Source organism: Plectropomus leopardus, chromosome 20 (genome assembly GCF_008729295.1).
Source record: "Plectropomus leopardus isolate mb chromosome 20, YSFRI_Pleo_2.0, whole genome shotgun sequence".
Lineage (NCBI taxonomy): Eukaryota > Metazoa > Chordata > Actinopteri > Perciformes > Serranidae > Plectropomus > Plectropomus leopardus.
Window position 1 is genome coordinate 21,395,244 of NC_056482.1, and position 22,530 is coordinate 21,417,773.

The window sequence follows — 22,530 nt, forward strand, 5'->3', positions numbered from 1 at the left end:
CTTTAAAATTTCACCATTGCACTTATACGTTTCGCCTGGTTACTTTCCTAATCTGTAAAGACAAGCCCAGTTCATCTGAAACCACCGGGGGATTTGGTTGGGATTGTGAATCTGAGTCGGCAGATGCTAGTTTAGTAGACCAAATGGCATTCTTTAAAAAATGCCCTCAGCTAAAGTAGCTTATGTGCATAAAAGAAGAAAAAATACAAGTAAAAGTCTTTGGTTTGACATGCACATTAATGGAATTCAGCATGAAGTACCACTTGAAAGAAACAAAGGAAAGTAAGACAAAAGAGAGAAATTTTATGAAACTGTCTTGAGAGAATGACTTATCTTTATGAAAAAAATGATATGGATTTGCCTTTGTTAACAACTACTGACTAGATATTTCAATATCAATCACAGTAAGAAGCCCCTTGCTCTTTGCATGATGCCCAGCTCCATCTCTTTTCAATTTATGTCACTGCTCTCACCTTTTGTAATCGAGAACTCATGTTTATTGCACTTTCCCTTTCACTCCTGACTCAGTGCATGTGGACTGCTGTGAACAGATCCCCCTATGTTGGGATTCGACCAGATTTGGGTACTTTTTTGTCATATGCTGGATTACCTCCCATGATTCGGTGCTTTGGATAAACAAAATCAAAATGATCTGCAAGAATGCCCCACCCTTTACTGTATATTAGTGAGACAGTGTGTTTCAGATGCCAAATCCCTCCAGGCAGAATTAGAAAAATGTGTCCTCTAGTTCACATACTCATGTACTGAAAACAAGGCCCCACTGAATAACCAGCTCACCTGCCCCTTTGTTACAAAGTCACGGTGAATCTGAGGCATTTGCCCCACTTCTAGCAACCACACTCGGCTCGCTAGCGTCCGAATTTGAGTGTGCCAGTGCGTTCAATGGTTGGGAAAGGATTGCCGCTGGGACCTTCAGTCGGTGGTCTGAGGGGCGGTGGTGGAGAGCGGGGCCCTGGCACAGGGGCACCTATGCTGGCGGCAGAGGGCACGGCAGGCAGCGCCACTGTCTGTATAGTGCCCCTATCACACGGCCCCAGGTCCTCCAGGCCCTCCAGGCCTTGTGGGGGTCCCTCATAGCCCATGTTGAGCCGCAGGGGTTGATGGGCCTGGCAGTAGTCTACGATGGGCTGTTCATAGCGGTAGAAGGTCAGTGCACCCAACTGGTGGGGGACCTGTTTACATAGACAGAGAGCAAAGAGGAAAAGACAGAAGGATAATGTGATGGAGAGGATGAAGTCAAGGGATTGGATACATGGCCAGGATTGTACAAGAATGAAGTAGAAGAGGAAACAAAAGGGGACAGAGAGAAAAAATTAGCCATACAGATTCTCAGCCAACTGTGTCAGGTATACCAAAAACAAGAGGATCGATAATATACAGTAAACAATGTCCTCTTGAGCAAAGCTCTTCAGTTGATGATGGATGACTGAAATGATTATACACCAGAGTTAAAGGGGAACACCAGCTCCATGAGGAATTCTTATATGTTGTTTTCATGGCCTAGGAGAGTTCAATCAATGTTTCTGAACATGAGCTAATCCCTCTCAAAGCAAGAAACCAGAGAAGTAAGTCTCAATCTTGTGTGATGCCACAGGGTATAAAGTCTGCAGTGGCTCCAGGTCGATTGATTTTGTGGACAGATAGGTTGCCTTTTCTTTTTTGTACCCAAATGAGTGTTATTCTGTTGTTGAGTTCTTAGTTCTGAAACACAACATGTACCCATATCCTCAGAACATCCTCTTGCATGTTCTCAATGTCATCTATAACATGGTCCTAAACCTTTTTCTTCATGTCAGGGACCACTAAATTTATACACATGAGGACACAGATTCCAGTTTAATAAGATTTTGCTTCAGGTACCTCCATTTGAAAAGACTGTAGTTGTAACATATGATTACGGAATTAATTTTAGTTATCAACGACCCTTGAAATAGCCGCGGAGAGAGTAAAATCTATACTCAGAATAGTCACTCCTCTGACTCTTACTCCCATTGGGCTTCCCTCTAGAGTGAATTAAACAGCGAAAATTCCCCAATTCAGTGTCTAGGGGGCAGACTTCAGACTTGATGAAATCACAGACTTGAGTTTTAGAACTCTAGTTTATTGGTATTTGGTGAACAGGGGGTCATGTTTACTTATACTTTGGGACTGTCTTAGACATAGACTGTATACATAATAGATGTAGCTACCTTGATGTCACCCTTTGGCTTGTGGACTGCCAGTTTGCCGTTTTTAAATTTGATTTGTCAAGTCAAGTCAAGTCAAGTCAACTCAAGTCAATTTAATCCCTCTGTACTTAGACCCACACATTTCCTAAGAAAACCCGCCCCCCCCCCCCCCCCCCAAAAAAAAAAAAAAAAACAAAAGAAACCTGTAACTAGGAAAAAATGGAAGAAACCTCAGGAAGAGCAGCATAGGAGGGATCCCTCTTCCAGAACAGACAGACATGCAATAGATGTAGTAAATAACAAATAAATTTCAATAATGACAAAAAAGAACGTGAAAGAGAGAGGGGGGAAATGCAAAGCAACAACTGTATAAATAGCATGTCATATTACAATAGTGATAGGTGTAAAATTACTAAATGCACTCTATCATAAGAAGCCTCAAAATATGGTAGCTTTAGTCCTTTCTAAATTGTAATTAATCACCTCCAGATAGTTGTCATGGATGTTGAAATTAGATATAGAGACCAAAACTGACTTTTTGTACCGGACTGTAAACTGTTTTTGGAGCCAGCCTAAAGTGGCCATTGAATCCAGTATTTGGCATTTTAGTACTGGCTTCATTTTTAAGTCTCAGAGCCTGCCACTTGGTCTTAGCTCATAGGAGTAACGTGTACGCATTTTAAAAAATGGGCATTGTAAGATTTAAAGTCAAAAGTGAACTCCATAACTGGTGAATCTGTTGTGAAGAGAATTAAAAAAAAAAAAAAAAAAAAAAAGATTTTCATCCCAGTTTTTGCATAACTTATTTTTTACATGATATCTATCAAAGAAAAAAAGAAACAACCTGTTATAATCTAGCACTAAGAAATAGTCCCAATAACAACTCTTCACAGTTGCTATTGGTACCATTTCTTTGGTAGAGTGTAGTTCCATTTTTTGTGATAGTGGTGAACTAACCTTTTTCAACTAATCAATGATAAATTATTGTGTTTCTTTTAAAAATCAAATAAAACAACCACTGGATAAACTGCAGCTACAATAGCCACAGCTGTTTTCTTTTCCAAACAAACATTATATTCTTCCAAATGATGTTTCATTTTTCCATTGCAGTTAATTTGTCACACAACATTTCATTGAGCCTGTGTGACTCCAAGCCTACAGCACAGTTAGTTTGGCACTTAACTGCTGGCCCTCTGTAATAATCCTCACATGGTGACCACCTGAGCCTACAGCTTCCCAAAAACCCATTTGCTGCAAAGACCCTCCAAAACATGTGCTGTGAAGCGTCTGTGACGACTGCTTTTTTACAGATGTGAGACCAATCTCTTTTTACTTGTCCATGACCTGTACTGAAATGCTCTCTCTGACTGTCAGAAGAACTAAAATGTGAATTTGCATGTTTAGGTAGGCATGACTCAAAAACCACACTGCATATGACCACAACCACTTTTGAATTCAAGCTGCAGCAAATAAGCCTGTGCTCTCTCTCTCTCTCTCTCTCTCTCTCTCTCTCCGGTGCCATGTCACTTGTGTCACAGCCGGGAGCACGCGTCACATCTGGCTATGTGTCTGGTCGTGCGTTCCCTCCCCAAAACCTTAAAATGGTGCCAAACAAACAGATGAGACTCTCGTGACACTCTTGTCTCCCTAACTTTAAATCACACACTTATTCGCCATAAAAAGGAGGCCAATTAGGGGACTTCTAACAGGCCGTGAACAGCAGGAGGAAGATGGCAGCTGACCTGGATTAAACACAGCAGCCTGGCAGAGCGACAGATCATCAGGTCTGTACACACAATGCGACAAGAAAAGCACAACAACAGAGGGAGCGACAGATATGGCACCAACACGGAAGACATGAATAATATAACCCCTGACTCTTGAGGAGGCGTTAGAGGCAGAGCAAGTGTCAAAACTCCAGCATCTTTCATGTACATCCTTGACATTTAATTTTTAACCTAAGCCAGTTATGGTAACCGGATCCTGAGGGGGAAAAATGATATTTACAGAAGAAATTTACTTCTTAAAAAAAAAAAAAAAAAAATGGGTCACCCTAATTACAAAAAGCAAACTGTCCTACTTATCTCTGTTGGTATTTAGCAGTGTAATTTTAGTTTTAAGTTAAATTTCATACAATTAATGCAAAATAAATTTCATATCTACATCTCCAAAGCATTGAAAAATTGCATTCAGCAAGCTCAAAAGCAACACATCCTTCCAGGTTTGGTTATTAGACAGTAGGAGGAACAGTTTTTTTTGAAGAAATAGCTACTACAAAAATATTTAATCACAAAAATTTCAAGTGCAGTGATCTCCAAACCTCAAATCGCAAAGGAAAAGTAGCTGCCACGTAGTTACAGGTGAGGTAAATGATCTTTTTAATTTGGTGAATGGAGTGAAATGAAAAGAAAACAGGTGCAAACATATTACACTCTAATAGTGATCCTGCATACACTCAAAATTATTTCCCAGAGAAGCAAAGCAGGAGAAGACAAGTCAACAAGGTGGGTTTAGAAATAAGAAAATCATCTGTACAAGCAACCCCAGCAAACGTGTCACCAATATCCTTGTACATTTATTAAACTTATCATACAAAGTCATTCTGCGAGGAGAAATCCTATTTGGCAGACTTAAGAGAATTTAAGACAGAGTTGTTTTTTTTTTTTTTTTAAAGAAGGCCGACTGTGTCAATGAAATGCAGATATATGCCGGCTGTGAAGGGGGAATAGTGTGTGTGTGTTTGCATGTGTGTATGAGCAGGCACAGATTTCAAAGTCAAATGGTAACAGTCTGGGCTAACGCAGCTTGGCAGTTCAGGAATTATCCTGAACCACAGGGCTGAGATAAAGCCACTCTGAAAGCATTAACACCAGTTCTGTTTTAGATATATATAAAAAAAAAAATAGTGTTATTTGTAGCCTCAGGCTTTACTGTAACATGCTTTCATGATGCAGTGCAGCATTACAATTTTACAAAGTTGTAGTCGTGTATTCAGATTAAACGGCTGCTACGAGCATGTTTGCCTGGTCTGGAAATAATGTAGGGAGCAGGAGTTGAATTTATATCACAATATTTTCACTAAATACCTTGATATTAAAATTGTTCAAATATGTTTGACCATTAGTGTTTTATGATTAATCATTAGTAATGTGAATATAATGACTAAGTAAACAGTCTGCAAGATCAGAAAACCGCATCACTTTAATGTAATGCATATTTTAACCCTTTGATAAGTGGATTGATTTCTCTCAAAAAACACAAGAAGGCAATGCACAACTTAGGAAATTACCCAAAAACTAGCTGGTAACTGGTAGATTACCTGAATATTATCTATAAATAAATAAATAAGAAATGGCTTAAAAAACGGTTAAATTCCAATACTTAAAATACTGCTACTACTACTAATAGCAATAATTAAAAAATACATTTTATTATAAATCGAGCTCTCTGGACATTTTTACTGGCTCTTTTAAAATTATTTCATGCAATTTGTTGGACATTTCTTGCCAAGTTGCTCTTTACCTTTTTTCTATGTTTGTGAAGTAAATCAAACCTTTTGCTAAGGTATTAAAGTTGGGAAAGGTGTCCAAATGAAGTATATTCCAACACTGATAAAATATCTATGTATTGTCCAACCTAGTTAAAATGCCACCTTTCAGTCCTCCAACTAAGCGTCTCGTTCTGCTATGTCTACCCACCCCCTGAGCCACCACCTTCTTTCTTCCCATACCCTGCCCCCCCTTCAAATGGACTCCATTAAGCTCGGCTGACTCATTACATTATAGGCACTCAGTGGATTACTCTCCCCATTTCCCTTTCACTTTAAACTCTTCACCAACCCCGACACCGTTACCACCACACCACCACCACCACCACCACCTCATCATCTCCAGTCCACCTCAGCTGCTCAAAGCTCCCTGCCGAGGTCCAACAAATTAATTAACCGATATTAAGTCCTAACCGTTTCACTGGATTCTGTCAAATTGTCAGGGCATAAATCTAGACTCTTGGAGAGTGTGTGTGCGTGTGTGTGCGTGTGTGTGTGTGTGTGTGTGTGTGTGTGTGCTGGACATGGATTCCTGTATTTTAAAGAAAAGAGAAAGGTATAGAATGAGACAAGAAAAAAGAGAAAACACTACAGTTTTCACACTAGTTTGACACTTTTTTTCCTTTCTTTTTTTTAACATTCAGCACAGCTTGCAATGTTGAAAGATGCATAAATATCAGACAGCCTGACTCGATGAGCGGAAAAAGTCGTTGACGCAAACAACTCTTTATGTCAGTTTCTGTGAACAAAAAGGTGCCATTGATATTCACTGGCCATCCGTGTAGTTGAATGGTACAACTAGCTCATTAGGAATGCTATCAGCCTTTCTTTGTGCCTCTCAGCATTAGGAAATTATTAATTCCTCACACTGAATAGTCTGTTGACTGTGGAGACAGCCAAATATGTAAATGGATAACATCTGGTCAGACTAACAAAAATACAACATAGACACTTCAATTTATTTTCCAAATGTTCTAAAAATACGTGGTCTGGGTGGGAATGAATGATGTTAGGGCTTATCTTGCAGGCAAAACACTGTGGAGAAGTCCCTGCTGTTTTTTTCACAAAGTGAAAACATCACATAGCCAATCCTTCTTTCAGTTTGTGTTGTTTGTACTATTCACAACTATCCAACAATGACATTTGCTCCCTGCAATATTAATTTTTAGCACCTACCACATGAAAACAAAGTTGCACCAAAATTGTAATATTTCACATGTGAAAATGGTAATTATCAATCATGTTTTCATTTCTGGTCTTTTGATTCCAACATTTTGAAATGGAAAACCATGGTGGCTGTAGAAATGTATGCTAAATGGCATACAGCAGATGGTTTCTGCATAAACTTGAGGACAGATATTGGTACTGTAGTTAGAGAAGTGTGTGTCATGGAAAGCTGCAAAGCATCTCACCTTATCATCTGTTTCAGCATCCTTACACTGCATAACCAAAGTATTTTTATCTTGCAGTGTTGACAATGGACACAAACAAGGGTCTCTTGGGTAAAAGTCTGTGTTTTTTTTTGACCGATTCTTTTGTTGTGCTACTAGAGTTGCTCTAAGCGTCAAATATTGCTGCGCCTGAATTTACATTGGAGTTAGTTGAAAGCCTGGAGCATCTCAGACACCAAATGATGCCTTTGGCATCTTTATCACATAGTGAGGGGCATTACAAAGCATCAGTATTTGATGACCTGGGAAAGGGACCAGAGTGGGATATCTATGCATTAAACTGATTCAAACATTTGAGTTTTAGCAGTCAGGCATGCGTTTGTTTAGACACTTTTTTTTTTTCCATTACTGGACTGATAAGCCCCTATCAGTGCAACCTGAGACACTCAGGGAGGAACCTCTTGGTAGTTTTAAGCTCAAGTCTGAAGACGCTTCCTCCATTCGAGCATAAAAACACAGAGAAGCAGTCTGGCTTGTTCACTAAATCTGTAGCTTTCAGGCTTGTTTAGCACTGAGCACATCATTTACATATTTACCTCTGAATGGGCGCCCAATGATGTTGCCACTATGTGGAAAAAAGCAGGTCTAAAATCACATTTTACTGGTGCTTGACAAATCGGTTCATCTTTCTCTGGTTGCTGTGTTTTTAGGGAACGATTACTTTACGTGGCATCTTTCCATGCAATAGACAATATTAGAGCTGTGCAGAGCATATGGCGAGAAAAGGTACGGTCGTGTCACTATGTGCCAGGTAGCAGAAAAACACACGGACATTTGAAAGGCAAAACCATTCAGACAATTATGAATTATGTATTACCATTTAAGACGGAATAAAGCACCAGCAGTTATCGTCCTTGTGAGAAGACGTGTAAGAAGCTGGCGATTAAGAAGGGTTTGGGTGCATGAAGCTTTTTTTTTCATTCTTTTCGTCCATCACTGCATAAGTTTAGGTTATGCCATGTACAGATGTCCTTGCAAGCGTGCATTTAAAGTTCACTAGCAAACAAGATTAAAGTTTAAATTTTCTCAACTTTGGGTGCCATCTGAGTTGGGAGCAATGCTTAATTTACCCCACACACAGAGCAATTCTGTTGCTGATCATGTGTGAGCCTCAGTTTGTGCAGGTGCATCCTAAATTGTATACTGCAGCTTCTACCTGTCAGAGTACATTTGCATAAAGAAAGAAAAAAATTCCCCTTGCTGCACCGCTGGTTGGGTTTTTGCTTCTTTGGATCTCTGCCACAGGTACCTGATTGTGCTTCAACTGACAATGACTGGCACGTTGCCTCTTCCTGGATCTTTATCTCCATATGCCGGAATAAACTGGGGTGACCTAAGGGACATTTTGTCCCCAAAGCATTGAACCAACCTGCCCAAGGAGATCAAGCCAACCAGCTCACAGTCATCTTTCAAATCTTTACTTTAACTGGCTTTTATCTGAGGAACTTGCTGCTGTTGGTTTTATTAATGTCACTTTTTTCCATGTTTGAATATCAGCTTTGTGACATTTTCCCAACAGAGAAATTTTAAAAGGTGGTGTTCAAATAAAAATGTTACACATAATCTTTTGTCATTGTGTTTTTCTGTTTAGTGACACCTTGTGTACCATTGTGCACAAATGCTCAGTCTGCCTGATAACCAGAGACTGTAAAAACCTGATCAGAGGACTTAAAAAAAACATTTCCCTCATCCATCTGTGGATATTTTAATGTTAATTTCTCACCACAGCTCCAATTTGTCAGTAGTCTGAGTCTTAAAAAGACCCAAATACGGTACCGCTTATTGTTTACAGTTTTCCAGTGCCCCTCAGAAGTTGTGTTTCTTTTTGCATTCACGCTTTTATGAGCAGCTAAGGAGGCAGTAACTGTGCCGCAGGCAGACAATGCTAATGCTTCCCATGGCTTTTCGGAGCATTATGGTTCAAAAGTCTACCACTCTCCCAGCCAAACACTTTGATTCTCACTGAATTGTGGCACACACAAGCATAACATATTGAAGAGAAGGTGCAGCAGACTCTAACTAAAATGTTACCTTTATTATATGTCTTTTACAGCTGTAAATCCATGTTAGAAATTACTAGTTACTAAATGACTATATAGTTATTTTTTTGTCTCCTTCTGTGGATATCATACAGTTTTTCCCAAACAGTCTTTATTTTTTTTGTTAAATATAATGGTTTTAACTGCTTTTCTTCTGTAACATTGTTTTCAGCACATTTATTTTGTCTATATCACATTATAAACTATGAAAGAATTTGTAGGCTCACTATTCCTTTTGGGGAATTACTGAAACAAGCCATGACTGAGTTACTGGAAATAACCGTCTAATTACTCTTTTCTTTGTCTAGTTATCATCCCTCCAGTCCTCTTTGCAAAAGTCTAGAGATATATTACCATAATTCATTGTGGTCCATCTATATTTAAAGCAGGCTGTGATGCATATTTGATGTAAAGGTCCAGTGTTTATGCTGTTAAAACTGTTGCAGTATAAGCATGTGCCACAGTGCTCTGTTGTTGTACAAAGTACTTACTGCCACTGAGAATAAATCTCAGCTCCCAGAGAGCTCTGGATTTTGTTTTCATACTTGTGCCACCCACTACAACATCATTTCCTTTGCCATTATTATCTTGTCCTCACTTTTACTTGCATATTTCTTAATTAAGTAATCACAATTGGGGATGAATGTCCCCAATAGTAAATGGAATGTGTGATTAGAAAGTAAGGGTGCAGATTATTAATATTATGAAGTTTGCAATAATGAGTCTACATCTTTCCAATGTTTGATTACTCTAAAGTCATCAGATTGACAATTTAGAAACCTAGTAGTGGGGCAAGGCAAGGCAGCTTTTTTTGTATAGCAGGGCAATTCAAAGTGCTCTACAGAGCAAAAAAAAAAAAAAAAAAAGTAGAATAAGTAGTACCAGTACTATTGGTGTGGTGGTGATGTGGTGGTAGTACTAGTGCTTACAGAAGCAGTAGTGGTAGTGATAATGCTGTAGTAGTAGTATTAGTAGCAGTCATAGTAGTGGGGGTGGTGGTAGTGGCCTTATTAGTGGTAGCAGTGGTGGTGGTGTTGGTAGTACTAGTGGTAGTGATGGTATGAAGGAGTAGCTGCAGCTGCAGCAGTGGTTATGATGGTGGAGATGGTAGTAGAAGCAGTCGTGGTCACGATAGTAGAACTGGTGGATGTGGTAGTAGAGGAGAAAGGAAGTAATTTTGCAAATAGAATCAATGAATAATACAGCCAACTGGCTAGAACACACAAATCCAGGTGACAAAATTAATAACAAATCAATAACAAGCATTCAAGTTGTATAAATATGTATGCAGCATAATGGGGTTTGTCAATATGACAATATATACAGTGTAGAAATGTGTCCATCAGTAGAGACCTAGCAATACCTTTTCTACTGCAGGAGCTATTCGGGACAGGCTATGTAGCAAATCGTGTCTGGATTGTAAAGAGTCTTGCATGATCTTAGGAAGCCAGCTGCCTCACGAGGTACCACATAGAAACATGTTATTATTGTCAGGAACCCCCAAAGCCTCCATTTGAAATAAATGTTTTGTTCTTTACTCTAGTGTTGTCAACTATTTCTCATAAATTCCAAAAAAATGAAATCTTAAATCTGCAAATAACTCAACAAATTAATTGAAACAACTAAACCATAATCACGCTTTCTGCAAACCGTGACTCTGTTTGTGTGTGTGTGTGTGTGTGTGTGTACTTGCATAGATGAGAGTGAAGAGTGCATGTGTTTGTGTGCACATGTTTGTGTGTGACTGTGTTTCAAATATATGCTGCTCTAGCATGCGGGGGTAGTCAACACAGATGTTGCTAGGCGGGCATCAATGACACGGAGCCCAACAGTCAGGTTTTCAGCAGAGCAGTGTGCATGGACGTGTCTGAGGGGGTGTGAAGCTAAACACCATCAGTTTGTTTTCAGACAGCACATCCCAAGAGGAAGACTTCCCAGCTGCATGTGCGTGTGTGTGTGTGTGTGTCACATTTTCCAAAAGTGCTGCTGTTGCGGTCGAAGTGGCTGAAATTGATTTTACTCTTCCTCTTTTCCACATTCTGATGCAACAAAACAAGCAGTCCTGTACAATTGAATAAAGGAATCACTTGAGACGACTCGTACTTACTAAATGACGCCCACTTTCAAGCGATCAGATCAAGTGCCCTAGCCATCATATCCTCCCTGAAATTATACCCTGCCCACATATCCCATTTCACCCAGAAATATATCAGATTACAGAAGCTAAAGATGCTGTAACTGCTGTTTTACTATGTCTTTAAGACCAACTCCCATTGACTTGGATTAAAGAGGCCTCCCAGGACTGTACTAGTCGTAGAGCCATAAAGGGTCAGTTAACTTCAGAGGCAGAATGTACAACCTTGACATTCCCTCGTAGAGCTGTGTGTGAAAATGAGCCCACATGTCCACATTTTAAACTAATTGATTCTCTAAACAAGCCGTTAGCCTCCCACTAATTCCTTAATGACTGGAGGTCCCTTTATGTGCAGTGACTCTTGATTACAGGTCTCTGGCACACACACACACACACACACACACACACACACACACACACACACAGATAGCTAGGGACCCTACCAAATACATAGAAAACTCAACTCAGGAAGCTGGTTTAAGGATGGAAAAGTGAGAGAGAAAACTGGGGAAAGACAGATAAGGAGAGAGCAGGATCGAGGCCCCCTTCACGCGCTGTTGAGTGCCCACCATCAGCTCATCACTACCCCCTCCCACTCTTCGGTACGTACAGTAAAGGAGCTTCCGCAGACCACAGCAAATGGGCCGTGAAATGTTACTCAATGCTCAACACGTTCCTCAGCCCCGTTTGCTTTCACACACTCATCCGGCACAACACACAATTACCACAACTAATGAATGGGGGGGGGGGGGGGGGGGGGGGGGGGGGGGGGGCTGAAAATCTGTGGAACAATGGAAATGAGAGAGGAAGCCTGTGGTGTTACAGTATAAGCTCACTGTTGATATGGTTTGTTTCATGTTATGTTCCCTTTGTCAGTACATATTAGGGGTGCAACTACTGATTATTGTCATTGTTAATTATATTCTCTTGATCATTGGTTTACAGCAAAAATAGCCAAAAATAGCTTATTTGTTTCAGCCAAATATTCAAAAATCAGATATATTAAATTTATAATGATATAGAACAAACAACCAAAATAAATAAATAACAAATTCTAACATTTGAGGAGCTGGATCCAAGGCATTTTTCTTCACCAAATAGGGATCATTTGACTGACCTGTGGAAAAAGTGAGCACTTTTTACAGTAAACTCAATTGAGTGACTTTTTTATCAGTAATAGTACTTTAAATATTAGTTGTATATATTCATGTGCATCTTTACATTGCTATTTTATGTCACCTTAGCTTTGAGTGAGTAAGTAAACTTTAATTCCTACATGCAATTGTTTATAGGAATAGGTGAGAGTGAAACAGACTCAGTTTAACATGTGTTAGAGTTGAGAAAAAGGAGAAGCTGAATGTCTGCTGCTGTATTAGTGCAAATTCAAGAAGATAAAACAAGAGAAATTGTAGCCCACTGGAGAACGCTACCAAACAAGAAAGTACAGATATTTTGTTAGAATGTCATATCACATGTACACTGTCAAAATTATTATTTTTTTTACAAAGTACTTTGAACTACCTTTTTCTAAGTAGCTTTAGTTAACCAAACAAGATTTCTCCGTATTATAGCTTTGTAGTAGTTTAGTAATTGGTAGCTTGCAATGCTTTTAAAGTAGCTTCCCTAACACTGCCCCTCAGGCTACATACAAGCTGCCCTGGGTGTTATGACCTGCAGGCACTGCTTGGGGATAAAAAGTATCTCACCTTCTCTGCATATTTTGAGGGTTAAAATAATTCAATGAATCTATCTGATTCCCCCCACCATACAGACAGTAAACATCATATACTGTAAATATATATATATATATATATATATATCAGTGACATTGGAAATTAACCCAATAGCAGGTACCATCTATGTTCCTCTTTTCTTATGTTATCTATCTACATGCAAATGATCAAAGTCAGGACACACTGATGTTATTTCATAGTTTGACAAACAAATTTCAATTGCCTTCAGCTCCAGTTATGCAGTAAATCTGCCTGCACCCATTGCCAAGAGCTCAAACGCATATTAAGATGGTGGAATGGCAGGTTGTGTCAAAGGAGAACAATTTGTAGTTTCATTTCTGCATGTTCCATATTGAATTCAAAGTTCCCAAATCTCTTTGGCTGCCGATGTCTTGCATTATGTGCTGCTTCCAGTCGTGGCGGCACTGACAGTGTGTCTGAGTAATGAGTATGAACCAACATAAACGCTCTGTGGCCAACTTGGCTCTAGACTGGGAGCGTCAGTCGCACTTTAATCAGGGATATTGGGGAGGAGTGTGCCGGGGAAGGCAGGCCGGGGCTTTTAAAGACCTGACTAATAAGACATGTCAAAGGGAGCTGGGCACCAGCCAGAACTGATATGCAGACCTTCTCCCTATCTGCTTCCCATCCTGACTCACCGTGCACCCCCTCAACAGCAATCCAACACAGATGGCCTTTTAACAAAGCTAGATATTCACTGATGCAAACCAACAATGCAAAGCTTTTCAACGCAGCATGTGGCCTTCGTGGATAATCATTTTCTCTCTGGCTTTTTACGGACTTTTTACCCTTCTTTGACTGTTTCCGGATAAACTGTGTAAAATTCCAGTGTGCTTTAATTGTTGCTAGGCAAAAATTTTACCTCTAAACACACTCTCAGACTCCTCGTGATTGTGAGGAAGCATGCAATATCAAGGCAGGGACATTGATTGAGTGGTAGATTGCTTATTTATTTGGGGAGTAAGATGGAAAGCAAAGGAGGAGAGCATACTGAAATATGCAATATATATATATATATAAATATATATAGTAATCCTCTTTAATTAAAAAAAGGCATTAAACACTTCCACAGTGATATGAACAAATACTTTCTGATGCTATACATGGTGTTATATTTCTGAGATGACTGATAGGTTTCCGATTAGACCTTCAGATAAATCTGTTATTGTGTACTGATTGGACTAAAGAAAGGATATAATTGAGTTTTAATGATAACATATGCAAGCGGTGCAAGCAGCCTTTACATCAAGATAGCATATGTCTGTCAGTAGTAGAAAAAATGTAGAAATATACCCTTATCCTACACTGATGGTTTTCTTGGCAGTATCACAATTTCTTGTTGGTAAAATAATAGTTTTTTGCCACCAAAAAATAAAAAATAAAACAAATAAATAAATGAAGTAAAAACAAACTAATGTCATGAAACTCTACAAAGGATGTGTCTGGTTCAAATATTTACAAATCACTCATTTCATATCTAATTTATAACAGCTTGTAAGTATAATCTTTGAAGTTGTTTCTCTTTATAAAAAAACACACACTGAAATCCAAAAGTAGTAAAAGACTACATTTGCTGTGACATTACCAATGTCTTTTACTTTTTTTAGTACGTGGACACATGCATGGAAAAAAAAATATTTTGAGGCAGAATCACAGGTTCTAATTTAAATTAAAGCGATAACAAGAAGTTATTTGGCACTAATTATGATAGATAGTGGAGTGTTGAATTAATGAGGAGGCGTATGTTTTCATCTGAAAAGGTAATTAGCCATAGGGCTTAAGTAGTCGCAGGAAAATCCAGGTTGCTACAGGCAGTCCCTGAGGGGACAGTTTTGCATACACCCATGGCAAAGCAAATCCCTAAAGAGAGAACCTTTTCAGTGAGAAACCTTGACCAGACAGTTCCTTTGAGGCTAGAACATCTCTAGTCTGAATTTCAATGAGAGGTTGTGCAAATGGAACTAAACTTCAGCACCCTGAGAAATCTAGTCATGTGGAATACAGAGAATTTGTCGCAAATAACGTCTTTGATCACCTTACCATTGTTTGACAAGATGGGAAGTCTGGCTCTTGTTTCATCCTTCTTCATTTACTTTGATGCAATAAATTTAATTTCCCAGCTAAGATTATAAAGTCATCTGTGTCCTATCCATCCATAAGATCAGTTGATTTATTACATGATTACTGGTGTCAGTGAAATATATTTCATCAATTATTTATCAAGACACATCTTCATCCCCTTCATTTTTGATCTCCAGCTTGACCCATAGACAGTCTTTGTGGTGTTGTTCTCTTGTAGTTTGTGGCTATATATTAATTACAATCTGTATTTCCTGTACATTGCACAATTCTATTTTTTTTATTTATATTGTAATTATGTCTCCATACATTGTGAGTCTACAACTACCTCTTCTGCCCACTATCCACCTATGGAAAATGCTATATGCCAGTTAAGTGCTGGAAGATGGGATCCCTGCTGTGCTGCTATTATTGGAATTTTTTTGTGAAGTTCTCTTTTTATCTAATTTGAGGGTCTAATGATGAATGGTGTCGGATGGCTGAAATTTTAAAGCACTGGCAGATAAAACCTATATTACCAAAATAAAGCCAGTTTTACAAAAAGATTTAAGACAGAATTTTGGGTAATGGCAGTCTGAAGTTTGCGCTGACATTCATGTAAAACAAGTAAGACAATTTCACAAAAATTAAGAGTTGTTTGAGTTTTTAGAGAGCTCAGTAACTATACCACTTTTGTGTTGTTTCTTTACTCTCTCAACTAACTTGTCACAATAAAATGCCCCTGCTACTGTTAAGTCTTCTAGAAAGCAAATATTTTTTTGTCTGCATGAGTAAATTAGACAGCATTGGGACTGATTCTATCCAAGCCGCAATCTCCAAGGCTGAAAAAGTGGCAAAACTGCAGTTCTTAGAATGGCCACATGAGGCATCAATCATAGACCCCTATTTTAAACCAAATTTACAGCAGAAATTAACATGTTTACAGCCTGCTTCAAGAAAAGGTTTTTAGCTTAATAACTAATTTTGTCATCCATGACAGTTGTACGAGGGTTACATTTTCACATAACTAACATGTTAAAGTTCTGCATAATTAAGGGCACGGTAGCCATAGTCTGTCTATTTTTGTGAAATCCACCCTGTGCTTGACTTATAAAGGTCTGTTTTACAATGCCACATTAAAGGCTATTATATTATTAAAAAAAAATCCAAGCTTCAAGCAAAGAAGTCAGACTGATTAGAACTAAAAACCAATAAGTTTCCTGTGTTGGTTTCCCATGTTCCATTTCTTGTAACGCAAACCCAAAACAGAGCAAAACATGTTGCTGTAAGCAGAGACAAGCGAACACAAGCAAACGAAGAATGACAGGACTGATGGCACCACAGTAAACCTTGTGAGATGCCTGTTTAGCAAATGGTAATTAAAACCGCCTGAATCCTCAAATCCCTGATAAATATTTCATCAGGTGGCTCTCGGTGATTGCTATTGTAATGGCGCAACAGTATTCAAATTGCCTTTAGTAAAAATTATCGCAGCACCCCTATCGGCACCCTCTCACCATCCTCCCACCCACTATGTGTACATGTGACTGTGTTTGTGCCATCTTACACACACAGATATCACTATCCATGAAACAAACTGCATACACATACTGTTCAGACACATACACATCGCATACTTATTTTCCTCCCTTGAGGGGACCACATCTTTTTTTCTTTTATTCCTATGGGGACCATACACACAAATACACACACACACACAGTCAGGCTCTTGGCATGCATGTACACAAACACATTTACAGAAAGCTATTGCCTTCCAATACGAAAAGGGAAAGAATTTCACTGAGAAAAATAAAATGAAAAAATATTCAATTAATATTTAAAGGCAACAAATGTATAACACTGTAACAAGTTCCATAACATTAAATAATCATCATCTCAACAATATGTTTTTCTTAAACAACACTTTAAGTGCAAATAAATCAAAAAATACATGATTTGAAGGATTTAAGTGAAAAGTGAATGACATTTACTTTGGAAATGATGAAAATGAACTTCTTTCATCCCCTGCCTTTCACTCGATGCAAGCTGGGACAGGCACTTAGACTTTTGTGACTAGATAATAAGATTGTAAGAATGAGCATGTATGAAAAATGAATGGATGGACAGATGTCACACCAATGTACACTTTAAACCAAGTCTCAATGAAAAAAAAAAGAACTGAGTCCTTTGTTGTAAGTGAATAAAATATCTTAACCAAAACTCAGTGTGAGTGACCGCCCTCTTAGACCTACATCACTTTTCTAATATTTCAGTTATACTCTCAGTTCCAAACCATAAAATGACTCTTGTACCACCTGAGGAGTTTCAGGCAGGGGCACTGCAGGATTTCAGAGCACTTCTGTTAACAGATGAGGTTACACAACCAGAATAGGGTGGTCCGGGGGGGATTCAAACCTGACAGAATTTTTTAACAGCAAAATACCCCAGTCTGCTGCACTTTGACCAGCAGTCTGTCCAAGCCTACAGCAATGTGTCTCCATGCACTGTCAGGCTTCCTGTCACTGTCTCTCACTCCTTCGCCTACAAGTTGTTCTCCTACCTCATTTTACTTCTCTTTCCCTCATCTGTCAATGCCTCTGTTATCTTGTCCTTCTCTTGCTCAGCTCACATTGTACAAATGAACCAGACACATGGTAAAATCTAGGAATATAAGCTAAACTTTACATGCAGACTATGTTATCATCATGTCACAGTCATTTGGCTGATTCAAAGCAATCAAAATTAGTAGTTTTTTTCAGAAATGATGCCTATGTCTACTTTGTGATTTTACTTGCTTGCTAGAAATAAATAACTTCATAATTAAACGTTTACAGGAATTAATTGGCTTCATTTCCCAAATGCATTTCTTGATGGTTGAAAAATAAATAAATGAACTTATAAATATGATGTACAGAAGCAAAGAGCTGCTGATAGCAGATCCTTCGCAGTGTCAGAGTTCTGTAAATGCATAAATTAACTGCTTCAAAGTGCATCTTTCCAATGATGAAGAAAACCAATTTACAGTGAAACAGATTCAGGAAATACTGAGTTCCAGTCACTGGACTCCTTAAGTTAGTTAGGCTGTAACAGGGTGAGAAGTTGGTCTTAATCCATAGTTGTTATGACATTTTTATTACTTTATTATTATTAATATTATTATTTTTAATGTTATAATTTTGTTAAAGTTTTCAAGTAAAGGTGTTGTGTAAAGAGCTGCAGCTCACTATTTGAGGTGAACCTCAAATCCCCAACACATCTAATAAAGGCAACCCATTTTCTAACACTTTTACTCAAAGTTTCAACTTGACAATGTAGCAGATGTTCCATCTGGAGGTAATTCGTTGTCATGATTTAATTTTCTCAGCTCAAAGAAATGTCGAGACAAGCCCGACAGGCCCGTCCTCCAGTGACTAGCTGACTAATGAGCTGGCAGACTGCAGACACAACAGACATATTGTTAAGAAACATCAGATATAATGGTGTCTCAAGCAAACACACTTCGGTAGAAGTCATGTTCTTAGAAAAAAAGACTTTTGTGCTTGGGAACAATAAATAGTTGAGATGTAGCTTGTAGGCATTTTACCACAATGCTCCCGGCCAAGTCAAGTGTCAGCCCAAACTAGCACTCCAGAGTCCATCTGGCTGATAGTGGCAGTCAGCTTGCCAGTGGCACAACTGACCGGTTTTTGCTGTCTTTGCATATTTGAAAATCAGTCGCTCACTCATCCCAACCGAGCACATATTCAGTCTTTTACATTCCTGAAATAGATTCATATACTGTGTATATGCATATATTGTGCCTGGTCTTTCTGATGCATTTTCAAGTTTTACATTTCCTCCTCTGACCTGGACCAACAACATTTTATTTTAGTTCTACTCAAAATTACATTGCAATGATTGGCAGAACCCCCAACTAAACACACAAACAAACCAAGCGTACACAGGCAAGCTCAATTTGTATCCTGGCGTGTACTTCAACAGAATTTAAAGCTGACAGATGTAGAATAACTGGCCTGCTCTGCCCTGACTACTAAATCAAACATCCCACGTTCTTGTGCCGTGCAAATCTGTGGAAGCAGCACTCATAATGGACCATGCATGGTGAGAGGTGACAGAAATTTGGAGCTAAGGGATAAAGACCTTAGGGATCCTTCTTGTCCTTAGTAGACTCAGTTATCTTTCTGAAATGGCATCACTGACAAATTTTCATGTTTATGGAGAAATACAGAAATTCATTAATACAGCCAGAACTGTCTTAGGGCATGATCATACTGTACTAGAATACTAATACTTAGCTGCATACCCTATTGAGACCCCGTCAGACTTTTAATGGGGTGTATGTGGTTGTCCTTGTCAGAACAGTTCATTATCTCCCACAGTGAAAAAAAAAAATCCTAATTTTTCTTTTTCTTTTCTGTGTTATGCATCACTGTGGGGTGATTTGAGGATAATTTGGTTTTAGTTTCATGCTCGTTCTTGTTTCTGTCCTAGTTTCTATTCTAGAGCAAGTTAACACAGTAAAACTCTTTGTTTGGGTAATTACACAACAGCTTGTGTCTGTGTGGGTATTTGTGGAGGTCTGACTGATAACTAGTTAATTATTATCATTATTGCTATCATTTTTTTTTTTTTTTTCAGTCTGCACTCCCTTTGTTAACAGGTTTATGGCATAGTCACTACATGCCTGGTATAAAATTGCTTTCCATCCCTGTCCCCAGAAGAAAGTGTTGGCATTTTTCATTTCTGCAAATAACATGTTACATTCATACATATCATATTGACATTTCTAAAGTGATTTAGTTCTAATTACATGTACAGGTAAAAGACATATCTCTGTATTTGAATCAGCTCCTTATCAAATGCCAGATACTGGCTGTATTTGAAGTGTAGCACACAACAATGTACATGACATGTGGTCTACTGATGATGTTACAAGAGTCTTATTACATCTAAAAGCCTCAAAATGAAACACACACTGTGCTATACGAAGAACAAAAAAAATCTGAATCAAAAGAGTGAGGACACTTTCTTCAGCCTCAGTGAAGTGTAACATGGAGCCATTCCTTCACTTCCTGTGTGTTAGACTAGACATGAAAGAGGTCTGATGGCTCTTGCCTTTTTACTGCATTTCTCCCAGGGTAATTGCAGTTTCTTGCTTACTTTTAAAGCCCTGTCAGTCTGCCTGAGCTAAATGACAGCCTAGTGGTAACTGCATTACAAGGAGGAGAGGGAGCCAAGAATCACCTTCCTCTGACTTGCTTGCTAAGTGGTCTGATTGCGTGGTCATGTCCTGGGCATTAAGACGACCGTTTCCATGGCGATTCTTCCAGACAAATTTTCAAAAAGTTCTTGCAAATGTCTAATGCAAAGTCACCTCAATTAATGCTTGTTATTTTAGGGAACAGTGGATTATTTACAAACCTGCAGAAATGTCACACACAACACTCCAACATGCAATACCAACTACCAGTTATGATCATTCTTTGGGGAAAATTTTACTTTAATGTTAGGGAAGAAGGAAATTCTTGCAAGATAAATGACAAAAGCAATATGTTGAGTGTCATGAGAAAAATATGCAAAATTGTTAAGAGGGTTTTTACTGCCATCTTACAGCGATGATTTGTCTCATTTGTAGCTGTGAAATGCTGTTTGAAATCACAGAATGTGGCACCCTGGAGTAGCTGTCATTATTACACTGTTTATGCATAGCAAGTCGTGTAAATGTTCAAATTTCTCTGCGGCGTGCTTCTACAGCAAGGTTTTTCTGAATTTAATATGAGACACCAGGTCTTCATATTAACAGAATGATTTTGCTTTGTGTTTTGCTCAGACAGGCAGCTCAGATGAGAACTACTACATTGAGCAGTAGGCTTTTAAATCAAAGGAACTTAAAACACATTTTGTGGCTGTTTGAACACGGTGTGGCATTGTTACTTATGACTTGTTACTAAAAATGAAGGACGGGGACAACCAGTATTATTACACTAAGCAGTCACTGCCATTTATTTTATACAGCTATCCGTTGGTTTCAGTGTTTTGTTTTGTTTTTTTTTATTTATTTATTTGGCAAATCCAAATAAATACATGACACTGAAATTTCAACAAAGCCATGTGATAAGGTGTCAAGAATTCTGTGTTTCCACCAAAACAAACAAGGCTATGGCAACAGGTTTTAAGTCACTTTCATTCAAAGGAGCAGCATGAAACAATTATAACATTCATTTTCAAGAAAAACACTTTTGGGTATGTAAAGATGTAGTGGAGTAATGGTGTCCTGAACAGAAAATAAAGTTCCATTCCAACTGCATGGTTTGTAATTTTAGCTTCTCTGTGAGTTGTTGTAGTAGCCATGCTGGCCACACGTATTTTAGTGCATGTGTGCCACCATCGCTCTACACTTTGCTCATACAGCTATTAACACTGATATCTGGGGGTCATCACAGAGGCTTAATGCCCACCCTCTGGTTTCCCCCACAGGTAACAACGTTAGCTTTGTTAGTGCTGTTGCTGTTGTTAGTGCTTTTTCCGAGTTATCACTGCTACTAGCCAATGGCTCAGCCTCCTCCATGTTGAGAGCTATGTGAAGGCAATCCCACCCCAGACTCACACTCATAGGTATGCTCTGAATTTTGCAAACAGCACATTTAAATTTAATGAATACTAATAGTAGTGAAACAGACCCATTAAATATCACTGTTTATTTTTACACATTATTCTCGCTGTGCTGAGAGAAGTACATCCATCATATCAGCAGTGGACCACATGACTATCCCAGTGTCCAATATTCAATGAAAGAAAAAATCATCAGTCATATATTGGCAGCCTAACAATAGTATAGCTCACCAGATGTTTGACTCTAGATAATTCCACCGCTGATTCCAGCAGGTTTTTGGCTGGCTCCCTCTCCTTCTGCTCTGCACCCTGTGTTAACAGTTTCAAAGTCCCGCTGCAATCTGCAACAACAGCAAAGCTAACAGCACAGCTAGTGGCCGAGTACCAGAAAGTTCATGATGGAACACTGTAAGCAACAGTTTGATCTAGTACTCACAGCCTGTGCTGTTCAAACAATTGTTAGCTTAATTATAGTAGAAGGACAATTTGCAGGGCTACATGCTAATTCTATTTCCTGCCTATACTGTTGTTTTTGGTAAGGGTGATTAGTGAGTTCTTTCTTTTTTATTGTTCTTTCTTGGTTTACAAAAAGAAAAAAAAAAAGGTTCCGAGACCTCATTACTCAGTCCTAGTATAACTAAGCCAAAGTGGTGATAATGGACTAATTGTAATTACAATGAGCTTTATTTAAATGAAGTGCTTTTTAAAACCAAGTCACAAAGTGTTTTACAGAGACATATCAAGAT

The 22,530-nt window shown here is 38.7% G+C and overlaps 1 protein-coding gene across 1 annotated transcript in view; it reads right to left on the reverse strand.

Moving 5' to 3' along the window:
- Positions 1-439: 439 nt before the first annotated feature.
- The window catches only part of LOC121959951 (leucine-rich repeat transmembrane neuronal protein 4), a 112,759-nt gene continuing 90,668 nt past the window's right edge, over positions 440-22,530 (reverse strand). The window contains exon 3 of the mRNA XM_042509507.1: positions 440-1,193. Within this exon, the coding sequence (XP_042365441.1) occupies positions 870-1,193 (324 nt within the window). The 3' untranslated portion in view covers positions 440-869. The remainder of the gene's footprint in view (positions 1,194-22,530) is intronic.